The 25147-nt window shown below is 37.1% G+C and overlaps 2 protein-coding genes, 1 pseudogene and 7 gene segments (V, D, J or C); 8 read left to right on the top strand and 2 right to left on the bottom strand.

The window, feature by feature from the left end:
- The first annotated feature begins 1020 nt into the window (after positions 1-1020).
- LOC125261979 lies at positions 1021-1942 on the top strand. The segment is given in 2 exon segments: positions 1021-1232; positions 1353-1942. Coding segments are annotated over 2 exon segments (405 nt in total).
- Positions 1943-2157: 215 nt separating this feature from the next.
- LOC125261973 lies at positions 2158-3002 on the top strand. The segment is given in 2 exon segments: positions 2158-2370; positions 2502-3002. Coding segments are annotated over 2 exon segments (483 nt in total).
- A 1785-nt stretch (positions 3003-4787) lies between these two features.
- On the top strand, positions 4788-6207 carry LOC125261974. The segment is given in 2 exon segments: positions 4788-5223; positions 5348-6207. Coding segments are annotated over 2 exon segments (480 nt in total).
- Positions 6208-6411: 204 nt separating this feature from the next.
- On the top strand, positions 6412-7944 carry LOC125261977. The segment is given in 2 exon segments: positions 6412-6661; positions 6803-7944. Coding segments are annotated over 2 exon segments (447 nt in total).
- Positions 7945-8058: 114 nt separating this feature from the next.
- On the bottom strand, positions 8059-10155 carry LOC125261981 (serine/threonine-protein kinase pim-3-like). Its single transcript, XM_048180547.1, has 7 exons — positions 10137-10155; positions 9951-10045; positions 9762-9815; positions 9281-9659; positions 8847-9023; positions 8511-8599; positions 8059-8380 (listed from the first exon to the last, which is right to left on the bottom strand). The coding sequence occupies exons 3-7, from the start codon at positions 9777-9779 to the stop codon at positions 8369-8371; spliced, it is 675 nt and encodes a 224-aa protein (XP_048036504.1). The 5' UTR covers positions 9780-9815; positions 9951-10045; positions 10137-10155; the 3' UTR covers positions 8059-8368.
- Positions 10156-11536, bottom strand: LOC125261972. Its single transcript, XM_048180545.1, has 3 exons — positions 11071-11536; positions 10462-10809; positions 10156-10324 (listed from the first exon to the last, which is right to left on the bottom strand). Exons 1-3 carry the CDS (start codon positions 11327-11329, stop codon positions 10248-10250), a joined length of 684 nt encoding a protein of 227 aa, XP_048036502.1. The 5' UTR covers positions 11330-11536; the 3' UTR covers positions 10156-10247.
- A 5458-nt stretch (positions 11537-16994) lies between these two features.
- On the top strand, positions 16995-18303 carry LOC125261980. The segment is given in 2 exon segments: positions 16995-17206; positions 17327-18303. Coding segments are annotated over 2 exon segments (405 nt in total).
- Positions 18304-21112: 2809 nt separating this feature from the next.
- On the top strand, positions 21113-22303 carry LOC125261978 (annotated as a pseudogene).
- Positions 22304-22355: 52 nt separating this feature from the next.
- LOC125261975 lies at positions 22356-23334 on the top strand. The segment is given in 2 exon segments: positions 22356-22550; positions 22680-23334. Coding segments are annotated over 2 exon segments (459 nt in total).
- An 800-nt stretch (positions 23335-24134) lies between these two features.
- Positions 24135-24946, top strand: LOC125261976. The segment is given in 2 exon segments: positions 24135-24352; positions 24496-24946. Coding segments are annotated over 2 exon segments (450 nt in total).
- The last annotated feature ends 201 nt before the right edge of the window (positions 24947-25147 follow it).

The following is a 25147-nucleotide window of genomic DNA, read 5'->3' as shown; positions in this document are numbered from 1 at the left end:
CAGTCAGTTTTGTAACTTTACGAGATTTCAATGACGGATGGTTTTGTTCAGATATGAGTTTTCAGTGATGGTCGATTTTATTCGGTTACGAGATTTCAGTGGCGTCCGGTTTTGTTTTGTAAGGATCATGTGACACTGAAGACTGGAGATATGCTGCGTTCACGCCACCTCGTATTTACCGGAATCTTAGATGACAACACGTGATGTTATATTCGGAGCTGTTCACGTCCTTGGACTGGGAATTATGCATTTCCATGGCACTACTATCAATGAATCTACTTCGGTCAGGTGGTACAGCGGCCACGTGGTACATCTGAGAGCTTTCAGAAAACTCCCAGTTTTCAAGCTGTAATTACGAGCTCCACGAGGACGTGAGCGCTTTTTACCAGCTAGAATCTCGTAACTACAGGAATTACGAGGCCGTGTGAACACACCTTAATGGCATTGAAAATTCATCTTTGTATCACAGAAATAAATGATATTGTAAAGTATATTAAAATAGAAAACCATTCATTAAAATTGTAATAATATTTCACAATATTACTGTTTTTTCTGTATTTTTGATAGAGTTCTTCCATGCAAGTTGTAAGAAATAAATAATATACTACATCACTTGTACTATAAAACTAACTAACTGCATGGTAGGTGTTAACACAGGAATTATTGTTGCCCCAGGGTTACACACCTTATTTTCTGGGGTTTATTTTAACCCTTTATTCAGTAGAGTTTATGACACCTGTACTGGGGTGTTCGGAGATATGTGATGTGCTGTATGAACTGTTTTACACCAGGATGACACCCTTAATATAGTACAGCTTATTGTGATTATACTGGGGCATTTTTGACCACTTAAGCCACAAGTTGATCAGACTTGCTGGCCTCTCTAACACCTCTTCCAGCAGCTACCCAGTCTACCACCCAGATATTTGTTAAAACAATCATTTTCTTTCTTGTTAATGTATAATTCAAAAATTCTTATTTGTTGTTTAAGAAACATCCAGTATGAAATGATGAGATACTGCATCAAAGTGATCTTACCTGCATTCTGCCAGAAGATGGAGCTCTAGGAACCATTCTAGTTCAGTCTCAGTTCAGTTGTTTAAAACAGAGACAGACTTACATTGAGTCACTTATACTCTAGTAGAGAACTGTGAGTCTTGAGTCTCAAAGTCATTGACTCTTACTAGTGCAGATGTTGCTCCTGGTATTCATTTTATTTTCTCTGCTAAAAGGTGAGTGATTCATAACTATTACTGTGGAAATGTTTTCCCCTTTTTAATACAGTTGACAATTTACATTTGCCCATTAGAAATTATTCATTTTTTGTTTGTTTGTTTGTCCGTTTTAAACAGAGAATGCTGCTGCAGACGTGATAACACCATTATTCACAGACAAGCATGTTTTGGAAGGAAAAGATATAACACTGATCTGCAATTACACTGTCAGTGTTCAAAATTTGCAGTGGTACCGTCAGTATCCCGGATCCAAACCTGAACACCTAATATTGTTCTTTGAGACCGACTCCAAACCAAAGTCCTCTCTCCGTCTGACCGTTGCAGCTGATAAAGCCAACAAACAAATGAATCTGACGATCTCTTCTACAGAAGTGAAAGACTCTGCCATGTACTACTGTGCCCTGCAGCCCACAGTGACAGGAAACACTACTGCACCCTACAAAAACTCAATGAGAAATTATATTCAAGGCAGAGGATCATGATGCACAATGCTGATTTAAAAACAGTGGCACTGTACAACTATCAAATGTTTCAAGCATTAATGTGCTGTTCATTATTATTATGAGGTAGTCTAATCTTATTAATAGTTAATATTAGGGCACACTATAAGTTGTAAATGCTTTTAAAACTTATTCCAACATGTAGCAACTGTGTGTCGACTTAAACTGGGTGAGCAACAGACTCGCTCACCCAGTTTAAATCTAGATTAAAGACTCATCTCTTTAGCCAAGCATTCACATAATGCATCTCTTATTTGCTAACTGCATTCTTTAAATTGTAATGTTGCCATGCATTCTCTGTAAAGCTGCATTGAAACAATATGTATTGTGAAAACCGCTATACAAATATGTGAATTGAATTAATAAAGAGTGTAATATTAGATGAATCAGACTGACATAATGGCTTTAGGTTTTAGGTTGTTGACTACAGCTTCTTCATACAGTCAGTGTTTGTAGGGTAAGATGAGCAAGAAGGTACAGTAAGTGTGGGAGGAGCTCAATGTTTTGTCGACTCCTGCAGAATAAATCAAATAGACAACACTGACTTCCCTTCATACTGATGATACTGAATCTGAACTCAAACTACAGAAACATGTTACTCATCACTTCTGTTTTAATATTTATCCTCAGTTACTGTAAGTATTACTAATATACATTTTGCTCTGTATTTCAGAACACCACAAAAATATATAAAATCAAATTTCCATTTGCTTTGCTCTAAACTGAATCCATTACATTTGCTTCGATTTTTTTAATGTCTTTGCAGGTGAAGCGAATGGGAATGTCATCAGACCAGATCAACCATCTGTAGTTTTAACTGAAGGAAGCAGCATCAATCTGTCCTGTACATTTGATGGATCAGCTTACAGTCTCCACTGGTACCGGCAGATGCCTGGATCAAGACCAGAGTTTCTGCTGCTGATTGTTGAATCTTCTAAGTATGTTGAAGCTTCTCCACCTCACCCGCATATGTTCATCAGACTTCATGATAAACGTGTGGATCTGGAGATCTCCTCTGCTGCAGTATCAGACTCTGCTCTGTATTACTGTGCTCTGCAGCCCACAGTGACAGGAAACACAAGAACACTGTACAAAAACAGTTTTCTTGTATATTGTAGTCATATTTCTAAGAGGGAGGAGCCTCTGATGTATTGTGTTGCCTTATTTCTCTGAGAACTTGTTTGCAAATGTTAGTGCATCATATTTCTTGTTAAAGGGTTTGTTCACCCAAAAATTAATTTCTGTCATTAATTACTCACCCTCATGCTGTTCCAAACCTGTAAGACCTTTGTTCATCTTCAGAACACAAGTTAAGATATTTTCGATGAAATCCGAGAGCTTTCTGCAATGCAATTACAACTTTCAATGCCCAGGAAGGTAGTAAAGACATTGTTAAAATAGTCCATGTGACTACAGTAGTTCAACCTTAATGTTATGAAGTGACAATAATACTTTTTTTGTGCAAAAGAACCCCAATATAATGACTTTATTCAACGATGTCTTCTCTTCCGAGTCAGTCTCTGACACATGCATGTGATGCTGATGCAGGAGCGGGCCAATACTGAGCCGGCGTTCTGATGTAGAACCCAGAAGCTCTGACTGCACTTACATCACAAACAGTGTCAGAGACTGACACAGAAGAGTAGAAACTGTTGAATAAAGTTGTTATTTTTGTTTTGTTTTTGCGCACAAAAAGGTTGAACCAGTGAAATCACATTGACTGTTTTAACAACGTCTTTACAACCTTTCTGGGACTTGAAAGTGGTAATTACGTTGCTATCTATGGGGGATCAGAAAGCTCTCGAATTTCATCAAAAATAGCTTAATTTGTGTTCTGAAGATGAACAAAGGTCTTACAGGTTTGGAACAACGTGAGGGTGAGTAATGACAGAATTTCATTTTTTGGTGAACGAACCCATTAATTGTTGGTCATTTAAGGCCACTATTACACTACAAAACACACTATAATTACAATACTCTAAGATAACTGGTAGAAAAACATTTCTTTAAGCAAAACTTGGAACCAATCAGGTGGTCCCAGACATTGGGTTGTAAAAAAAAAAGGTGTAAGAATGAAAATTAATTATACAATAATAGACTGGACAAAATCCTGCAGATGAGACTTTGCTTAAATGACTATCATAAGTTTGCTATGTGATTTCTTTGAATGTAAACATAAGTTTGTGCAATAGATCAGATCTTTCTGGACAGTACATTTGTTACATTCACATGCTTTTTGAAATACTTGTTCAACTAATCATTTTTAGTCTTCTTACTGTATAATTTATTAGGCCTTCAGTAAGCTCTTTTTTGTTAGATACATCCCCAAGAAAAAAGATGAGATAATGCAACAAAAGTGATCTTACCTGCATTCTGCCAGAAGATGGAGCTCTAGGAACCATTCTAGTTCAGTCTCAGTTCAGTTGTTTAAAACAGAGACAGACTTACATTGAGTCACTTATACTCTAGTAGAGAACTGTGAGTCTTGAGTCTCAAAGTCATTGACTCTTACTAGTGCAGATGTTGCTCCTGGTATTCATTTTATTTTCTCTGCTAAAAGGTGAGTGATTCATAACTATTACTGTGGAAATGTTTTCCCCTTTTTAATACAGTTGACAATTTACATTTGCCCATTAGAAATTATTCATTTTTTGTTTGTGTTTGTTTTAAACAGAGAATGCTGCTGCAGACATGATAACACCATTATTCACAGACAAGCATGTTTTGGAAGGAAAAGATGTTACACTGAAATGCAATTACACTGGCAATGTTCATAATTTGCAGTGGTACCGTCAGTATCCCGGATCCAAACCTGAACACCTAATATTGTTCTTTGAGACCGACTCCAAACCAAGGTCCTCTCTCCGTCTGACCGCTGCAGCTGATAAAGCCAACAAACAAATGAATCTGACGATCTCTTCTACAGAAGTGAAAGACTCTGCCATGTACTACTGTGCCCTGCAGCCCACAGTGACAGGAAACACTACTGCACCCTACAAAAACTCAATGAGAAATTATATTCAAGGCAGAGATCATGATGCTCAATACAGATTTAAAAACTTCATGTGTGACACTGTACAAATATCAAATGTTTCAAGCATTAATGTGGTGTTCATATATGTATTATGAGGTAGTCTAATGTTATTATTAATAGAGAATCAGGGCACATTATAAGTTGTAAATGCTTTTAAAAGTTATTCCAACATGTAGCAACTGTGTGTCCACTTAATAATATTAGATGAATCAGACTGACATAAAGGCAGTTTTAGGTTGTTGACTACAGCTTCTTCATACAGTCAGTGTTTGTAGGGTAAGATGAGCAAGAAGGTACAGTAAGTGTGGGAGGAGCTCAATGTTTTGTCGACTCCTGCAGAATAAATCAAATAGACAACACTGACTTCCCTTCATACTGATGATACTGAATCTGAACTCAAACTACAGAAACATGTTACTCATCACTTCTGTTTTAATATTTATCCTCAGTTACTGTAAGTATTACTCATATACATTTTGCTCTGTATTTCAGAACACAAAAATATATAAATCAAATTTCCATTTGCTTTGCTCTAAACTGAATCCATTACATTGCTTGATTCTTTAATGTCTTTGCAGGTGAAGCGAATGGGAATGTCATCAGACCAGATCAACCATCTGTAGTTTTAACTGAAGGAAGCAGCATCAATCTGTCCTGTACATTTGATGGATCAGCTTACAGTCTCCACTGGTACCGGCAGATGCCTGGATCAAGACCAGAGTTTCTGCTGCTGATTGTTGAATCTACTAAAACTAAAGTTGAAGCTTCTCCACCTCACCCGCATATGTTCATCAGTCTTCATGATAATCGTGTGGATCTGGAGATCTCCTCTGCTGCAGTATCAGACTCTGCTCTGTATTACTGTGCTCTGCAGCCCACAGTGACAGGAAACACAAAAACACTGTACAAAAACCTTCTCATCTTTTGTCTGTTGCATACAGTGATATCCATTATGGCTAATATGGCCTTTAAATGTACGTAATGAGATTATTGACCAATGACAAATTGCATTTATTTTTCATTTTACATTTATTTAGCAAGAACATCCCTGAAAGAGAAAAGTTCTTTAGAACTGGCTGTAAGAAATATAGTTATAATCAATACAAAAATGGACTGCAAACAGTTATTTATATATTTTGGCGGAATCCTTATCGCCCACAAAACTATTTTACATTCTCAGTTATGACCTCCACCACTGAATTCCTTTGAACGCTACTAAAGAGATTTATTATTATTTTTGTAGATAGATATGTAATCTGTTCATCATGTTGCTGTACAATAACTGTGTGATGGATTCACCAAAAATAGTCCATTTACATTTGCACAGATTTGTTGTTTTACTGTACTTACATCCAACAAGAAACAATGGCAAACTTAAAGGGATAGATCACCCAAAAATTAAAATTCTGTCATCATTTACTCACCCTCAAGTTGTTGTAAACCTGTATGAATTTCTTTCGTTTCCTGCAAACAAAAGAAGATATTTTGAAGAATGTCAGAAACCAAACAGTTGATGGACTCCACTGACTTCACTCCATATATGGAATTCAATGGGGTCCATCAACTGTTTGGTTACTGACATTCTTCAAAATATTTTCATCTGTGTTTCGAAAGTCTTATTGATTTGGAACGACATGCGGGTGAGTAAATGATGAAAGAAATTTAATTTTGGGGTGAACTATCCCTTTAACCAGTGGTTTACCATACAGTTTAGATACACCAGAAAGCTCTAGTTTATCATGAGTTCTGCCAGAAGGTGGCGCTCTTATTTCAGTTATTTCAAAACAAATCACAGATATAAACTGAGTCAGTTAGGAGGAAACTGCAAGTCTCGACTCTAATTCTCTTGAGGATGTTGCTTCTGGTCCTCATGATATTTTCTATTTTTAATGGTGAGTGATGAATAAGAATAATTTCCAAATAGGAAATTACTGTACAGATTTTTTTCTTTGACTGTTTAAATATCAGTAACTGATTACATAATCTTACTTAATCCATGAATTTGAATTCTATTTCTTTCTTTTTTTAAACAGAGAATGCTGATGCAGATGTGATAACCTCATTATCCACAGAGCAGCATGTTTTAGCAAAAGATAATGTAACACTGTCCTGCAGCTACAGTGGCACTGTCCGCAGTTTGCAGTGGTACCGTCAGTATCCCGGATCCAAACCGGAGTTTCTGGTTTCGCACATTGAGACCATGTCAGAGTCCAAGCTTCGTCTGTATGCTGTGGCCGATAAAGGAATCAAGCGGATGAATCTGAAGATATCTTTTACACATGTGGATGATTCTGCTTTGTACTACTGTGCCCTGGAGCCCACAGTGACAGGAAACACTGTCTGTGCTGTACAAGAACCTGATGTGTCAGCGACAAACATTAATATGCTGTTCTTATCAAGAGGTCGTCTCATAATGATGATTGATATGTCAGATCATTAGGACATTGCATAATTACTCATTTTAAATGGTTTTAAAATCCAAAACATGTTTTGCCCAAACATATTTTTGAAAAAAAAAATCAAGAATTTAAGAAACTCTTAGAATTGTAAAACATTCAGTTTAAAAGGAAATATACACTGTATATTTTTACATATAGTTCTTAATGGTTAATTAAAGAAAAATATTTAATTTCTGTGAAATCATGATTTTGTAACACTGAACACTGAACTAACTTCAGCAGAACAATGACACTATTTGCTTTTTAGAGCTGCAGTTGAATTGAACTCATTGAGTTTGCATCATTGAATCATTATTTTCCCGTTGATCACTGTAATCTGTATTGTATAAAATGCTATAAAAATAAAGGTGACTTGACTTGATGGTGAGATGAAAAGCAGTTTGTGTGGGAGGAGCTCAAAGTTTTGCAAACTTCAGCAGAAGAAATAAAAAAGACAGATAGAGAGAGAGAGAGAGAGAGAGAGAGAGAGAGAATGATTACCTGTGTCTGTTAGAGTCAAGTCAATGTAACCTGCACTGAAGTTGCTAAAAATCCCCACCACTAACACACAGACTGTTTCTCAATACCAGGTACCCCAATATTATTTATATAAAATATAATTTATTGTACAATAATATTTAATGAACAATAACAGCCAAGTTTGTACAATAGCAAACAATTCAAGATTTGTAATATCATTTACACTATCTACATTGCATTTACAGTGTGGTCACCAAATACTGCTTCAAACTAAGGAGCCAAATGCTACCGAGTTCATTAAAGCATTGTGGGACCACAAATATCAGCCTGCTAGATGCTCAGTAGAGTGATGAAGCAGCCAAAAATGGGAAATTTCTGTGACATCCAGTGCAGGATCCTTTGGAGTGGGCCGTGGAAGGAACAGCTTTCACATGAACTTCTGCTGCAGCCAAGAGAGGAATTCTGACATGCAGCTCTGCTTAAAGTCGGCTGTGATGGGGGATTTTTGTACTGTTCCTAGACAAGTGATATCGCCAGATGCTTGTATTACTGCCACAAGCCAAGGCTCACCAGCCAATGCATGGAGGGAGGGATGGCACTTGTGTCAGGACACCAGATGATATGCTGACTCAAGGAACTCTAAAGTTTCCATTTCATGTGCACTATTTTCATATTCATGTCTTATTCAGTGACCTGGAAAAAAAAAAAAATCAAGGTTATAGTCTACATACGTTACAATTAGAAGACAATTTTTCCAAAATCATTAAAATGAAAAGTGAATTTATCTTCAAAATCATTCTGTAGCTGATCTTAAGCTCAATACCTTAAACCATTCATGGAAAATGATTTTCCTCAAATCAATCCGCTGGCTTGGGTTTTTCTGCAGGAGGGATCGAATCAGCTGGCAGCATTCTGTGCAGAACGATGAAAGAGAGTCAGATTATTACTTTAAACTTTACACCTGCTGTCTTTGTAATAAGATTTGACTATCCTATACTGTATGTTCAGAAAATCAGGAAAAATTCAAACAGCTGTCTTTTATAAAGCTATTTGGCTCTGGCTGTTACTTTTACCTCTTTTTTTTTTTTCTTTTCATTTGTTCTGTTTTGATGATTTAGAATTACAATTGATTTTCTTTAAATGATGAATGCCATCTTACCGTTTGACAAGCCAGGCTCAGACCAGATGCCATCATAAATCATCTCCAGGTCGTTGGGTTCTGGAAAGCGTCCACAGACCAACACGAATAAGAGCACTCCCAGAGACCACACAGTAGCTGGTTTACCGTGGTACTTGCCGTCTGTGTTGTACTCAGGTGGGCAGTACTCATCTGTGCCTGAAACAAAGAGATTTTGACTGATGAGTTAGCTTGAAATACTAGTGTGCTTTCTCTGTATCCATTAACATAATTAAATCATTTAACTGTTTGATTCACAACAGTAGTGCGTCAAAAGTGAGATCAATCCATGACCAAACCAGTAGTGAGGCGTTGTTTTTAGTGATTAGGATGACGTCTCGTCTAATTAACTGATACGATTTAACTCACTACTACAATTTAAGTCCCAAACTACAGGTTTGATGCATAACACATACCACAGAAGACGTCATAGGCGGATTCTTGCAGGAGATCCCCGCACCCGAAGTCGATCAGTTTGACCTCGAGTGTTTCGGTGTTGACCAGCAGGTTCTCCAGTTTAATGTCACTGTGGAAAACTCCACGACGACAGCACACGTGAGCGGCCATTGTTGCCTGCGTCATTATAAACCGTGCTGTGTCCTCATTGAGGATGCCGTCGTGATTGTTCAGAAAATCCCACAGATCTTGGCAGGACTGGGGACGCTCCAAGACCATGATGTATTGGTCAGGTTGGTCCTGCCACTCCAGCAGCTCGATGATCTCTGGAACTTTAGGACCCTTGTTAACAAGAGTTAACAGGCCGACCTCTAATGGAAGGGGTGTGGGATGACCAGGCTGGAAGAAAGATCAATGTTAGTTGGAGGATTTTTATAAGATGCCCATTTGTCCAGTTTTGGTCAAATAGTTCTAAGTATGAAAAAAGTGTCGCCTACTTACAATGTTGATGTATTCCATGTCTTCTGGTGTTTTTTGGACAAATTTCACTGCCACCTGATCAACAAAACATAAAATTACAATTACAATTTTCAACATGTCAAGTGCACTAGGAATCATAATATAAAATTAAAGAACTTATATAGTGGACATAATGAGACAATTTGCTAAATATTGTAAGGAAATGACTACCTCAAGGTCATCCTCCAAGCGTTTCCCTTCATAGACAGATCCGAATCCTCCCTCACCAAGCTTTCTGCCGATTTCATACCGGCTCAGAATGTTGTCTATAAAAGATGCAAACATTTTAGTTGACATGAAATGTCAGGCATGGACAGCAGTGAGTGTAATGTTTGAGGTTATGGCCTGTAAACTCACCCTCAGTTGTCAAGTCCACTCTGTTGTTGTGATTTGGTGCTGGACTGACTGGACTGAGGTGGACTGGAAGCTGGAGGGGTTTGAACCTGCTGATCTGCAGGAGGAAGGACTTCAAGACCGCTGGAAGCAGGTTCCTGAAGGACCATGATTCACTAGAGCACAGGCGCTGTACTGTAGAGAATTCTGATCTAAAGCAGGGAATATTGAACATTAAAGGTCTCATTATGGATTCTTATATATACCTGAATATTTTGAGCATTATGTAGACTTTACAAAGTTTGCAGAGCTCTACAGTTACACATTTTCAAATAGTCATTTGATTTACCCTCAGCACTTCTCTCATATTTCGCAGCGGTCTCTTGGTCTGAGCTGCCGCTCCGTTCACAGAAACGAAGAGCGGGCGGCTTCTCAAAACTATCCAACCTCCTTCTCTTTCTCATTGGCATCTCATTGTCCTCACCAACACTAATGGGCAGATGGTTTTCAGCCGCATCAGTGCTGGATGTTGAGGAAGTGCTCTGATGGGAGTCGTACACCTGAACACTGTGAGAACTTCGTTTTCTCTTTCTGCCAATGTTAAAAGATGTCCGCTTGGGTTCAAGACCACTGGAAAGAGTTTTCTGAAGACCATCATCATCTAAAGCACAGGCGCTGTACTGTAGAGAATTCTGATCTGAAGCAGGGAATATTAAATAAAAGCATGTTTCTATTGAAGAACAAATAATTATTAAATATTGCATACTCATATTATGATTCTTCAGTTTTTGTTTTTGTTTTTTTTTTTTTTACTTTTTTTTAATCCTTGTTTAAATATTTATGACATGTCTTGGGAAGAACATGCAAATTTTCTTGAACAAACTTCAGCTGTATTTTGATATAATGTGTGATGGTGTGAATTTGTAACATAGTATTTTCAAATAGTCATTTGATTTACCCTCAGCACTTTTCGCAGCGGTATCTTGGTCTGAGTTGCCGCTCCATTCACAAAAATGAAGAGCGGGCGGCTTCTCAAAACTATCCAACCTCCTCCTCTTTCTCAATGGCATCTCATTTTCCTCAACAACACTAACGGGCTGATGGTTTTTAGCCGCATCGGTGCTGAAAGTTGAGGAGATGCTGCGGTAAGAGTCGTACACCTGAGCGCTAGAACTATGTTTTCTCTTCAGTGCCATAGTTGACTCGGGTAACTCCATAATACGAACAGCATCAGCAATGAGAAAACTGAGAAAACTGAGGATATGGTTTGACACTCTTGGCGGTGTTAAGATTATATTAGCGCACACGACGTTCTATTTCATTATGACGTCATCACATTCTATCCTGAGTGACGCTTTCGAATGCGCGTGAACCTCAAAGAGAAAAGGCTTGTTTTCTATTCTTCCTTGAATTATTTGTTATAGCTATAGATAGGCCTATATTTAGGACAATATTTCTATTTAATCTTACCCCCAAGGGTCAATCTTTCACTTCACAATAAAAACAATATTTTAACTATTTATATGAATTCCTGTGTCCATTAACAAAATATAAAACTTACAAAATACAACACAAATTTACAGACCACTATTATCCATTGACAACAAAAATGAGATAATTTAAGATCAAAATAATTTAGTTTTAGTTAAAAAAAAAGTTCAGATCATGATATGGCAATATTACAGTTTTTCTCAGTCGATTTGACACATTTCTCCAAACTCAGATCCCTGTTCTCAAAACAGTTAACACAGTGATCTGAACACTGTAATTGTCCTAAACAGACTGTATGTTTTCATTCATTTCACACAAATTGCAAATCATGTGAATCCTTCTCTCAAAACATTATGCACAAAGTTCTCAAATGTTTTTAGTTAATACATCCACCCAATACTTTAATAAATCAGGAAAAAAACGATCACAGCTTTTTTTTATTGGCTTTACACAATTCACATTTATTTATGTAGCATTTGTCCAAACACAACAAACAAAACTCTGGAATTTGTCATATTAGCCCCAAACTGATATCTGCTTGATTAATATACACACAACACAGGGAATTCAGTTTTCCTATATGTTTACTCTTTTAGCATAATTGCATTATGTAATAAGGAAAATATAAAAGGTATACATAGAGCAAGAAAATTTGCAAGAGAAAAGGGAAATAAAAATGTGTAAGTGTAAAGGTGGTGGTGTGGGTAGAGGAAGGGGTGTAATGAGAAGAAAAGGAAGAGTGGAACATATAGAAGGAGATCATACTGTATATGAGGAGAGAGGAGGAAGTACTCCAGAGGAGGATTGGAGAAGAGCCGAGACAGCGGGGTGGAAGGGAGGGAGGAGAGGTGGATTTCAAATGAAATCAGAATTACTCGATTTCAGTGGTTCTGAGTCCTGGACCTGAGGAGCCCTATCTGAGGATGCACGTCCTGATATTGCTGAGTTAGATGCATTCCTGTGTCAACATATTTTGTTGATCCTGGAACAACATTCCAGCCTGAAAATTTAGTCTTAACCCTATTCCTACCCCTAAACCTAACCCTACCCATAAGATATCCCAAAAATCAGAGGGAAATTATAGATGAATAACACTGATGTAGAAGCACCAATTCATGATTTTAAGCCTAAACTTGACATAATCTGTAAACTTGTCCCTCAAATCTGAATGGTTGATTTGAATCTTTTTCCAGGATCAACAAAAATGTTGACCCAGGAACATGTTGAACTCAGCAATATCAGGTTATGCATTCTGGATTCAGCCCCCAAATTTAATTTTTTGTTTATAAGAAATTCAAGATGAAAACAACTTTTGAAAACAACGACTTTGGCATAATGATATGTTTGAATATACATATGAACAAAAGTTGTTGAGATAATGGAAAAACTTTTGCTTTGCAATTGGTTTATTCTCAAATGTCAGGGTGGCACAACTGCAAATATTTTATTATCAACTGACAAAGTAATAACGTTAAGCCTGAAACTGTGATGCGACATCCAGAGGACCCAATAGATCATTGTGGCAGAGTGAAAAGGGTTGCAGATATCTCTCAAATACTGATGTAAACAGCTCATTTCACGAGTTCACACTTACAAATAATCAGATAGAAAAATGTATGCGTAGTAGTATGCGTATTTGGCGTGCTGTCCGAGGAGAGGGCTCCGAGCTCGGTATTTTGGCCCGAACCCAGATTACTCCCCCCATTCTGGTTAGTATTCTGGAAAGTAACCAGTGCAGGTGTGAGGAGACGGGGTGGTGGAGGGATGCTGTCAAACTGTCGAGGAATATCGGTGAGTCGACCGTGTCTTATATATATGCTTTCACTTGTGCTGATTGGGTAGATATGTTGATTACTGATTGCTGACAGCTGGCCGAGATGACGTGATGATTAGTCAGATTATTGGAACGTTGCTCCTCCCGAATTTTGTTAATAAAACATCATTTCAAGTATGGGTAGATATACAGTATATTTACAAATATCTGGTTGTACCACCTGACAAAAAGTAAAAATAAATACACTTTGGAAAGTAACAACTAAAACTTGTTTAAACACATTGTTCATGAATCAAAAATATGCATTGCATCATTTTTAAAAGATTTTTTACTAAATATTGTTTTGAAGCTTTATTTGCTCAATAACCCTATAGGCTAATAAAATCTGTTACAATATTACAATAAATGTGTATTTTTGTTAGTGTATTTGTACATCCACAGCTGAAAATGTTCTAAAATCAACAGACAATACGCCTGTAGTTTTGATGTTAGTATTTTTATAAATAGTATAGCTCATTTAAGCATTGAACATCCAAAGTGGTTCAGAAAAATGTAATTAAATGCCTTATGTGTATGAATTACTTGACTTCTCTTCTTAGATTTTTTTTGATTGGATGTTTTGAACTTTTGTTACCAGCTACTGTTTATTCATCATAATCTTACTATATATTAAAAAAAAAAAAAGAGCTGTGGCTTAAAGACCATGGGTGACATGGCCAAACCAGCTGAGAACCAATGGTGTAAGATATTCCAACAAAAGTGATCTCACCTGCATTCTGCCAGAAGATGGAGCTCTAGGAACCATTCTAGTTCAGTCTCAGTTCAGTTGTTTAAAACAGAGACAGACTTACATTGAGTCACTTATACTCTAGTAGAGAACTGTGAGTCTTGAGTCTCAAAGTCATTGACTCTTATAGTGCAGATGTTGCTCCTGGTATTCATTTTATTTTCTCTGCTAAAAGGTGAGTGATTCATAATTACTGCTGAAATGTTTTCCCCTTTTTTATGCTGTTTATAATTAAAATTTTTCCATTAGAAATGAGTCATTTTTGTTTGTTTGTTTGTTTGTTTGTTTGTTTGTTTTAAACAGAGAATGCTGCTGCAGACGTGATAACACCATTATTAACAGACAAGCATGTTTCGGAAGGAAAAAAATGTTACAGTGATCTGCAAATACACTGTCAGTGTTAATAATTTGCAGTGGTACCGTCAGTATCCCGGATCCAAACCTGAACACCTAATATCGTTCTTTGAGACCAATTCAGAGCCCTCTCTCCGTCTGACCGCTGAAGCTGATAAAGCCAACAAACAAATGAATCTGACGATCTCTTCTACAGAAGTGAAAGACTCTGCCATGTACTACTGTGCCCTGCAGCCCACAGTGACAGGAAACACTACTGCACCCTACAAAAACTCAATGAGAAATTATACATTTTGCCATGTGTGGTAAAATACATTACATATACATTTTCCCTTTGCTTACATCTGCCATGTGTGGAATGATGATCTGGGCCACATGTGGCATGGAATGATGGCACTTGGACGGACTGCTCCTGTTTGTCAGATCTGAGCCACAAGTAGGCCATAGCAATGCCACATGTCAGCCAAGAGCAAAAACATAAACCAGAATTGGACCTTATCTGAGCCACAAAATCTTTATATTATTTATAGAATCATCTTAGCATTAACAAGCCTGTTAACAAGCATAATCTCTGAAGGAATGAAGAGAACAGAAAAAAAAGAGACAAACAGAAACACAAGAGTTACAACTGACTTCAGCCACAGGCTTAGATGAAATCAACTTGTCAGCTGGTGTGAGCGCACTGGCGCCGTTGTACTGTGGCTGCCGTCACATCATCCAAGTGGGTGCTGCACACTGGTGGTGGATGAGGAGAGACCCCTGATATTATTGTAAAGCGCTTCGGGTGTACAGTAGTACATATGAAAGCGCTATATAAATGCCTCATTCATTCATTCATTCATTCATTCAACTGAAGATAAAAGACATTTAATCTCTCCAGATCTCAGCAGAGGAGGTTTAAACAACTCCACAAACAGCTTCACATATATAACTTCAATGCCATTTGGTTTTGTTTCCTAACAAGATTTTAAGGACAGTTGATTTTGTTCTGTTATGAGATCTCATTGTCGGTCAGTTTTTAGTGTCAATCGGTTTCAATTTCAAAGAAAGCCGGTTTTGTTTTGTTACAATTTTTCAATGACTGTTACGAAATTTCAATGACATCTGTTTTATTCGGTTATGAGATTTCAGTGACAGTCGGTTTTCATTGTCAGTCAGTTTTGTTCAGTTACGAGATCTCAATACAATATGTTTTTTTTTCTTCAAGATTTCAATGACAGATGGTTTTGTTTCATTACAAGACTTCAGTGATGGTCAGATTTGTTCTGTTACAAGATTTCAATGACTGTCAGTTTTATTCGGTTACAAGATTTCAATGACAGCCGGTTTTGTTCCTTTCCGAGATTTCAATGACGGATGGCTTTGTTTCATTATGAGATTGTTGTGACAGCACTTTTTTGTTCGGTCACGAGATCTCAATGACCGCCAGTTTTGTTCGGTCACAAGATCTCAATGACGGTCAGTTTTGTAACTTTACGAGATTTCAATGACGGATGGTTTTGTTCAGATATGAGTTTTCAGTGATGGTCGATTTTATTCGGTTACGAGATTTCAGTGGCGTCCGGTTTTGTTTTGTAAGGATCATGTGACACTGAAGACTGGAGATATGCTGCGTTCACGCCACCTCGTATTTACCGGAATCTTAGATGACAACACGTGATGTTATATTCGGAGCTGTTCACGTCCTTGGACTGGGAATTATGCATTTCCATGGCACTACTATCAATGAATCTACTTCGGTCAGGTGGTACAGCGGCCACGTGGTACATCTGAGAGCTTTCAGAAAACTCCCAGTTTTCAAGCTGTAATTACGAGCTCCACGAGGACGTGAGCGCTTTTTACCAGCTAGAATCTCGTAACTACAGGAATTACGAGGCCGTGTGAACGCACCTTAATGGCATTGAAAATTCATCTTTGTATCACAGAAATAAATGATATTGTAAAGTATATTAAAATAGAAAACCATTCATTAAAATTGTAATAATATTTCACAATATTACTGTTTTTTCTGTATTTTTGATAGAGTTCTTCCATGCAAGTTGTAAGAAATAAATAATATACTACATCACTTGTACTATAAAACTAACTAACTGCATGGTAGGTGTTAACACAGGAATTATTGTTGCCCCAGGGTTACACACCTTATTTTCTGGGGTTTATTTTAACCCTTTATTCAGTAGAGTTTATGACACCTGTACTGGGGTGTTCGGAGATATGTGATGTGCTGTATGAACTGTTTTACACCAGGATGACACCCTTAATATAGTACAGCTTATTGTGATTATACTGGGGCATTTTTGACCACTTAAGCCACAAGTTGATCAGACTTGCTGGCCTCTCTAACACCTCTTCCAGCAGCTACCCAGTCTACCACCCAGATATTTGTTAAAACAATCATTTTCTTTCTTGTTAATGTATAATTCAAAAATTCTTATTTGTTGTTTAAGAAACATCCAGTATGAAATGATGAGATACTGCATCAAAGTGATCTTACCTGCATTCTGCCAGAAGATGGAGCTCTAGGAACCATTCTAGTTCAGTCTCAGTTCAGTTGTTTAAAACAGAGACAGACTTACATTGAGTCACTTATACTCTAGTAGAGAACTGTGAGTCTTGAGTCTCAAAGTCATTGACTCTTACTAGTGCAGATGTTGCTCCTGGTATTCATTTTATTTTCTCTGCTAAAAGGTGAGTGATTCATAACTATTACTGTGGAAATGTTTTCCCCTTTTTAATACAGTTGACAATTTACATTTGCCCATTAGAAATTATTCATTTTTTGTTTGTTTGTTTGTCCGTTTTAAACAGAGAATGCTGCTGCAGACGTGATAACACCATTATTCACAGACAAGCATGTTTTGGAAGGAAAAGATATAACACTGATCTGCAATTACACTGTCAGTGTTCAAAATTTGCAGTGGTACCGTCAGTATCCCGGATCCAAACCTGAACACCTAATATTGTTCTTTGAGACCGACTCCAAACCAAAGTCCTCTCTCCGTCTGACCGTTGCAGCTGATAAAGCCAACAAACAAATGAATCTGACGATCTCTTCTACAGAAGTGAAAGACTCTGCCATGTACTACTGTGCCCTGCAGCCCACAGTGACAGGAAACACTACTGCACCCTACAAAAACTCAATGAGAAATTATATTCAAGGCAGAGGATCATGATGCACAATGCTGATTTAAAAACAGTGGCACTGTACAACTATCAAATGTTTCAAGCATTAATGTGCTGTTCATTATTATTATGAGGTAGTCTAATCTTATTAATAGTTAATATTAGGGCACACTATAAGTTGTAAATGCTTTTAAAACTTATTCCAACATGTAGCAACTGTGTGTCGACTTAAACTGGGTGAGCAACAGACTCGCTCACCCAGTTTAAATCTAGATTAAAGACTCATCTCTTTAGCCAAGCATTCACATAATGCATCTCTTATTTGCTAACTGCATTCTTTAAATTGTAATGTTGCCATGCATTCTCTGTAAAGCTGCATTGAAACAATATGTATTGTGAAAAGCGCTATACAAATATGTGAATTGAATTAATAAAGAGTGTAATATTAGATGAATCAGACTGACATAATGGCTTTAGGTTTTAGGTTGTTGACTACAGCTTCTTCTTCATACAGTCAGTGTTTGTAGGGTAAGATGAGCAAGAAGGTACAGTAAGTGTGGGAGGAGCTCAATGTTTTGTCGACTCCTGCAGAATAAATCAAATAGACAACACTGACTTCCCTTCATACTGATGAAACTGATAGAATCTGAACTCAAACTACAGAAACATGTTACTCATCACTTCTGTTTTAATATTTATCCTCAGTTACTGTAAGTATTACTAATATACATTTTGCTCTGTATTTCAGAACACCACAAAAATATATAAATCAAATTTCCATTTGCTTTGCTCTAAACTGAATCCATTACATTGCTCGATTTTTTTTAATGTCTTTGCAGGTGAAGCGAATGGGAATGTCATCAGACCAGATCAACCATCTGTAGTTTTAACTGAAGGAAGCAGCATCAATCTGTCCTGTACATTTGATGGATCAGCTTACAGTCTCCACTGGTACCGGCAGATGCCTGGATCAAGACCAGAGTTTCTGCTGCTGATTGTTGAATCTTCTAAGTATGTTGTCAAAGCTTCTCCACCTCACCCGCATATGTTCATCAGACTTCATGATAAACGTGTGGATCTGGAGATCTCCTCTGCTGCAGTATCAGACTCTGCTCTGTATTACTGTGCTCTGCAGCCCACAGTGACAGGAAACACAAGAACACTGTACAAAAACAGTTTTCTTGTATATTGTAGTCATATTTCTAAGAGGGAGGAGCCTCTGATGTATTGTGTTGCCTTATTTCTCTGAGAACTTGTTTGCAAATGTTAGTGCATCATATTTCTTGTTAAAGGGTTTGTTCACCCAAAAACTTAATTTCTGTCATTAATTACTCACCCTCATGCTGTTCCAAACCTGTAAGACCTTTGTTCATCTTCAGAACACAAGTTAAGATATTTTCGATGAAATCCGAGAGCTTTCTGCAATGCAATTACAACTTTCAATGCCCAGAAAGGTAGTAAAGACATTGTTAAAATAGTCCATGTGACTACAGTAGTTCAACCTTAATGTTATGAAGTGACAATAATACTTTTTGTGTGGAAAAAAAAACCCAATATAATGACTTTATTCAACAATGTCTTTTCTTCCGAGTCAGTCTCTGACACATGCATGTGATGCTGATGCAGGAGCGGGCCAATACTGAGCCGGCGTTCTGATGTAGAACCCAGAAGCTCTGACTGCACTTACATCACAAACAGTGTCAGAGACTGACACAGAAGAGTAGAAACTGTTGAATAAAGTTGTTATTTTTGTTTTGTTTTTGCGCACAAAAAGGTTGAACCAGTGAAATCACATTGACTGTTTTAACAACGTCTTTACAACCTTTCTGGGACTTGAAAGTGGTAATTACGTTGCTATCTATGGGGGATCAGAAAGCTCTCGAATTTCATCAAAAATAGCTTAATTTGTGTTCTGAAGATGAACGAAGGTCTTACAGGTTTGGAACAACGTGAGGGTGAGTAATTAATGACAGAATTTCATTTTTTGGTGAACGAACCCATTAATTGTTGGTCATTTAAGGCCACTATTACACTGTGAAACACACTATAATTACAATACTCTAAGATAACTGGTAGAAAAACATTTCTTTAAAGGTCCCATTCTTCGTGATCCCATGTTTCCAACTTTAGTTAGTGTGTAATGTTGTTGTTAGAGTATAAATAAAATCTGTAAAATTTTAAAGCTCAAAGTTCAATGCCAAGTGAGATATTTTATTTAACAGAAATAGCCTACAACGAACGGCCTGTTTGGACTACATCCCTCTACTTCCTTCTTTAATTACGTCACTAAAACTGTGTTTTGACTAACCTCCGCCCACAGGAATACACAAAAAAAGGGGGCGTGGTCTTGTTGCGCTCCCATGGAGAAGAGCAAGAGTTGCGTTTGTAAAGTGTGTTTGTCGCCATGTCGTCGAAACGCTGTTATTTTCATCCCGCAGTCCAATCACCTTTGTTTGGCCTTCCAGGGACGCTGTACTTAGAAATCAGTGGTTACAATTTATGTTTAACTCGGTTCCCGAAAATTATAATCCACATGTTAAACTATGTGCAGCACATTTTACTGAGGACAGCTTCCTCAATCTCAGTCAGTTTAATGCCGGATTCGCACAAAGATTATTTTTGAAAGATGGAGCAGTTCCCTCTTTGTCTGGAGAAGGCGTTGTTTGTGGACCACAACCGGTAAGTGTATTTTATTATTTACGTTGGTGCGTTTAACAGTTTCTGTAACTTATCACACAAAGGGCAACGCTGTTTAGCTTTGTTAACTAGATGGCAATTGAAACTTATCTGACCAAAACCTTTAAAAAGTGTAGTAATTCAACCGGACACCATCGATTGTTGGTGTTTGTTATGATCAGTTTAAATTATTTGTTGATTATATCTGTTGTTTACTGTTTAACCACATGCTGGTTTAGCTGCAGCCACACGAATCATTGTTCTATGTTTAGGCCTATGTAACGTTACCTACTGTAAATAAACAGCTTACCATTGTGACACATCCTGCAAAAGACGTGTTTGCACAGGTTCTACTCGATCCTCTTCATCTATGTTCTCCGGGTCTGATTCCGGCTCAAATTGATAAGGTAAAATTAAAGACATGTTTACGATAACACTGAGCGCGTGCATCTCCCCGTTATGGTAAGAGGCGTGACCTTTCCGGGCAAGGAGCGCTAAGCTGCTGTCGAATCACAACACAGGAACCGCTGGCACAATCAGAACTCGTTACGTATTTCTGAAGGAGGGACTTCATAGAACAAGGAAGTCATCAGCCCGTTTTTATGACAGTGGAAACAGCGGTATACAGATAAGTAAATTATGTGAAAAATACTGTGTTTTTTTACACGCGAAACATGAACACATGTTATATTGCACACTATAAACACAATCAAAGCTTCAAAAAAACACGAAGAACGGGACCTTTAAGCAAAACTTGGAACCAATCAGGTGGTCCCAGACATTGGGTTGTAAAAAAAAAGGTGTAAGAATGAAAATTAATTATACAATAATAGACTGGACAAAATCCTGCAGATGAGACTTTGCTTAAATGACTATCATAAGTTTGCTATGTGATTTCTTTGAATGTAAACATAAGTTTGTGCAATAGATCAGATCTTTCTGGACAGTACATTTGTTACATTCACATGCTTTTTGAAATACTTGTTCAACTAATCATTTTTAGTCTTCTTACTGTATAATTTATTAGGCCTTCAGTAAGATCTTTTTTGTTAGATACATCCCCAAGAAAAAGATGAGATAATGCAACAAAAGTGATCTTACCTGCATTCTGCCAGAAGATGGAGCTCTAGGAACCATTCTAGTTCAGTCTCAGTTCAGTTGTTTAAAACAGAGACAGACTTACATTGAGTCACTTATACTCTAGTAGAGAACTGTGAGTCTTGAGTCTCAAAGTCATTGACTCTTACTAGTGCAGATGTTGCTCCTGGTATTCATTTTATTTTCTCTGCTAAAAGGTGAGTGATTCATAACTATTACTGTGGAAATGTTTTCCCCTTTTTAATACAGTTGACAATTTACATTTGCCCATTAGAAATTGATTCATTTTTTGTTTGTGTGTTTGTTTTAAACAGAGAATGCTGCTGCAGACGTGATAACACCATTATTCACAGACAAGCATGTTTTGGAAGGAAAAGATGTTACACTGAAATGCAATTACACTGGCAATGTTCATAATTTGCAGTGGTACCGTCAGTATCCCGGATCCAAACCTTGAACACCTAATATTGTTCTTTGAGACCGACTCCAAACCAAGGTCCTCTCTCCGTCTGACCGCTGCAGCTGATAAAGCCAACAAACAAATGAATCTGACGATCTCTTCTACAGAAGTGAAAGACTCTGCCATGTACTACTGTGCCCTGCAGCCCACAGTGACAGGAAACACTACTGCACCCTACAAAAACTCAATGAGAAATTATATTCAAGGCAGAAGATCATGATGCTCAATACAGATTTAAAAACTTCATGTGTGACACTGTACAAATATCAAATGTTTCAAGCATTAATGTGGTGTTCATATATGTATTATGAGGTAGTCTAATGTTATTATTAATAGAGAATCAGGGCACACTATAAGTTGTAAATGCTTTTAAAAGTTATTCCAACATGTAGCAACTGTGTGTCGACTTAATAAAGAGTGTAATATTAGATGAATCAGACTGACATAATGGCAGTTTTAGGTTGTTGACTACAGCTTCTTCTACAGTCAGTGTTTGTAGGGTAAGATGAGCAAGAAGGTACAGTAAGTGTGGGAGGAGCTCAATGTTTTGTCGACTCCTGCAGAATAAATCAAATAGACACTGACTTCCCTTCATACTGATGATACTGAATCTGAACTCAAACTACAGAAACATGTTACTCATCACTTCTGTTTTAATATTTATCCTCAGTTACTGTAAGTATTACTCATATACATTTTGCTCTGTATTTCAGAACATCACAAAAATATATAAATCAAATTTCCATTTGCTTTGCTCTAAACTGAATCCATTACATTGCTCGATTTTTTTTAATGTCTTTGCAGGTGAAGCGAATGGGAATGTCATCAGACCAGATCAACCATCTGTAGTTTTAACTGAAGGAAGCAGCATCAATCTGTCCTGTACATTTGATGGATCAGCTTACAGTCTCCACTGGTACCGGCAGATGCCTGGATCAAGACCAGAGTTTCTGCTGCTGATTGTGAAGTCTACTAAAACCGAAGTTCGAGCTTCTCCACCTCACCCGCATATGTCCATCAGTCTTCATGATAAACGTGTGGATCTGGAGATCTTCTCTGCTGCAGTATCAGACTCTGCTCTGTATTACTGTGCTCTGCAGCCCACAGTGACAGGAAACACAAGAACACTGTACAAAAACCTTCTTTTGTCTGTTGCATACAGTGATATCTTTTTCTACCCCCTATGATCTCTGTGTGATATTCCATTATGTTGGTAATATGACCTTTAAATGTACGTAATGAGATTATTGACCAATGTCAAATTGCATTTATCTTTCATTTTACATTTATTTAGCAAGGACATCCCTGAAAGAGAAAAGTTCTTTAGAACGGGCAAAGAATGTAGTTAAGGTCAATACAAAAATGGACTGCAAAATACCAAGACGTTCGATCACCATCCAGCACACAAGAAATATATTCTGTTCCTTGAAATAAGCTTGAGGTAAACTGAAAATAAGAATTTAAGAATTCCCTTTAAGAATTTTCCAACAATTCAATGTCCATTTCAGTTTTGACAAAGTTTATTAAAGTTCAAAGCACTGTGGGTCTTTCCAGACTTGAGTAATTGAATATATATTTCTTAAAAATAATGGCCTTTTTGAACATATCAGTCATTTTTCGTAGATAAATGTGTCTTCAACAAATGAACTGAAACCTACACTGAAAAAACCCCAGTTATTTATATATATTTTAAATATAAATATCTTATCACATGGAGGTTTTGCAGAATCCTTATTGCTCACAAAACTATTTTACATTCTCAGTTATGACCTCCACTACCTTTGAACGCTACTAAAGAGATTTATTATTATTTTTGTAGATAGACATGTAATCTGTTCATCATGTTGCTGTTCAATAATGGATTCACCAAAAATAGTCCATTTACATTTGCACAGATTTATTGTTTTAGTTACATCCAACAAGAAACAATGGCAAACTTAAAGGGATAGATCACCCAAAAATTAAAATTCTGACATCATTTACTCACCCTCAAGTTGTTCCAAACCTGTATGAATTTCTTTCGTCTCCTGGACACAAAAGAAGATATTGTGAAGAAGAATGTCAGTAACCAAACAATTGATGGACTCCACTGACTTCACTCCATACTATGGAATTCAATGGGGTCCATCAACTGTTTAGTTACTGACATTCTTCAAAATATTTTCATTTGTGTTCCGAAGACAAACGAAAGTCTTATTGATCGGAACGACATGAGGGTGAGTAAATGATAAAAGAAATTTCATTTTTGGGTGAACTATCCCTTTAACCAGTGGTTTGCCATACAGTTTAGATATACTGTACACCAGAAAGCTCTAGTTTATCATGAGTTCTGCCAGAAGGTGGCGCTCTTATTTCAGTTATTTCAAAACAGAGAGCACAGATATAAACTGAGTCAGTTAGGAGGAAACTGCAAGTCTTGGCTCTAATTCTCTTGATGATGTTGCTCCTGGTCCTCATGATATTTTCTCTTTTTAATGGTGAGTGATGAATAAGAATAATTTACAAATAGGAAATTACTGTACAGATTTTTTTCTTTGACTGTTTAAATGTCAGTAACTAACTGATTACATACTCTTAATCCATGAATTTAAATTCGATTTCTATTTCTTTTTTTAAACAGAGAATGCTGATGCAGATGTGATAACCTCATTATCCACAGAGCAGCATGTTTTAGCAAAAGATAATGTAACACTGTCCTGCAGCTACAGTGGCACTGTCCGCAGTTTGCAGTGGTACCGTCAGTATCCCGGATCCAAACCGGAGTTTCTGATTATGCACAGTGAGACCAAGTCAGAGTCCAAGCTTTGTCTGTATGCTGTGGCCGATAAAGGAATCAAGCGGATGAATCTGACAATATCTTCTACACATGTGGATGATTCTGCTTTGTACTACTGTGCCCTGGAGCCCACAGTGACAGGAAACACTGTCTGTGCTGTACAAGAACCTGATGTATCAGCAACAAACATTAATATGCTGTTCTTATCAAGAGGTCGTCTCATAATGATGATTGATATTTCAGATCATTAGGACATAGCATAATTACTCATTTTAAATGGTTTTAAAATCTAAAACATGTTTTGCCCAAACATATAAAAAAAAAAATAAAAAAAAAGGAATTCAAGAAAACTTAGATTTGTAAAACATTCAGTTTAAAAGGAAATATACACTGTATATTTTTTACATATATTTTTTAATGGTTAATTTAAAAAAATATTTAATTTCTGTGAAATCATGATTTTGTAACACTGAACACTGAACTAACTTCAGCAGAA

The sequence above is a fragment of the Megalobrama amblycephala genome, unplaced genomic scaffold, assembly GCF_018812025.1.
Source record: "Megalobrama amblycephala isolate DHTTF-2021 unplaced genomic scaffold, ASM1881202v1 scaffold540, whole genome shotgun sequence".
Lineage (NCBI taxonomy): Eukaryota > Metazoa > Chordata > Actinopteri > Cypriniformes > Xenocyprididae > Megalobrama > Megalobrama amblycephala.
Note: the sequence above shows the minus strand (reverse complement) of the source record. Positions and strands in the feature narration are given on the sequence as shown.